Source organism: Rattus norvegicus, chromosome X (assembly GCF_036323735.1).
Source record: "Rattus norvegicus strain BN/NHsdMcwi chromosome X, GRCr8, whole genome shotgun sequence".
NCBI classification, from domain to species: domain Eukaryota; kingdom Metazoa; phylum Chordata; class Mammalia; order Rodentia; family Muridae; genus Rattus; species Rattus norvegicus.
In genome coordinates this window covers 149,421,295-149,422,647 of record NC_086039.1, presented here as the reverse complement: position 1 = coordinate 149,422,647, position 1,353 = coordinate 149,421,295, and the positions used below count along the sequence as shown (strand labels likewise).

Here is a 1,353-nt window from a genome sequence, read left to right as displayed (position 1 = left end):
TTATCTTCTTTGTTCACTCCATTACTATTGCCTCTCCTTTCCTCACAATCATTTCCCTCTCTTCCTTCCACCACTTCCCCTGTCCCATTTTCCTACTTCTCCCTATTCTTGTCCTTCCCTTTCCTCTATTAATATGTCCTCTTATTACTTCCTACTTCCTCTTGTATTCTCTATGCCTTTCTCCTTAACATTTTACTCTTTTCTTTCATCCTCTATCCCTCCTCTCATTCCTATATCTCCCCTTCTTCCTTAATCCCCTACTTTTCCTATCCTTACTTCCCCTTCTCTCTTTTCTATCCTTCCCTAGCTGTTTTCCTTTTTATCATCAACGAACATTCTTACAGCTTCCCCTTTATTGCCCAGACATGACCTCTTCCGTACAGGGCTCTGCAGCCTTCTGGAGAGGGTGCAGAGCTACTGAGGTCTCTGGCCGCCATTCACTGAGTGTTATTTGGACTGGTAGAATGGTCCCCAGTCTCATCCTTTTTTTCTGCCTGACTAGGGTTTCTCTTCTTCTTGCCCCTATAGCAAATAACGATCACCGTTGGGTTCTTGGCCTTGTTCGGGCTCTGAGCCAGCACTTCTTTCACTTTCTTAATTATCTTCTCCCTCTGTTCAAGAAACAAGGAGAGATGGGAAAATGTTAAGTTTGGAGTAAGATGTTGAATAGCCTGCAAGAAAAGTTCTGTAAGAGGGAGTGGACATTCTAGAAGGGTTTTGTAATGAGAAACACAAGGTTCAGGGACCTATGGGGAAAAGAGGAGGAGCTTAGAATCATCTGACCTTTTCATCACGCTTGTTCTCGCGCCCAGCAGGCCCCGCTTCTGCCTCATTCTTTTCCTCTGCGTTGCTCTGTGTAGGCTCTTCTGCCTCACACTTTTCTTCGATGTTTCTTTTTGTAGGCTCTTCTGCCTCACTCTTTTCTTCAATGTTGCTTTCTGTAGGCTCTTCTTCCATCTTTTGAACTATTTTTAGTTATTTTATCTTCCCCTACTATACAGCTCTCTGTAACAGTGCTACCTCCTGAAAGTAATGAGCAAGAGGTCTCCTTCCTGTCCTTTATATACCCACTGCAGTGCAATGATAAGCCACGCCTTTAAGGATTGTTTGGTCACCCAGGGACTCTAGACAGTACCAAGTATCCAGGCAATGGTCTCCACTGCTAGGCTAGACATCACAGAAGCTTATCACTGACATATTCATAGATGTGATGGACTGGGGGCAGGTATGGAGGAAGACAAAGTGCTCTAGTCTTCAATGAACACAACTATAGAGTCCTTCTCATCTCCCCATGTTAAGCTTTCCTTAAACACACGAAAGAAAGGGGGATTCCTCCAAATATTTACCTGGGCA

General features: G+C 44.1%; 1 protein-coding gene across 1 annotated transcript; it reads right to left on the bottom strand.

Annotated features, from left to right (window-relative positions):
• Positions 1–338: 338 nt before the first annotated feature.
• On the bottom strand, positions 339–1,070 carry LOC120099347 (ubiquitin carboxyl-terminal hydrolase puf-like). Its single transcript, XM_039100522.2, has 2 exons — positions 784–1,070; positions 339–611 (listed from the first exon to the last, which is right to left on the bottom strand). Exons 1-2 carry the CDS (start codon positions 955–957, stop codon positions 438–440), a joined length of 348 nt encoding a protein of 115 aa, XP_038956450.1. The 5' UTR covers positions 958–1,070; the 3' UTR covers positions 339–437.
• Between the last annotated feature and the right edge of the window lie 283 nt (positions 1,071–1,353).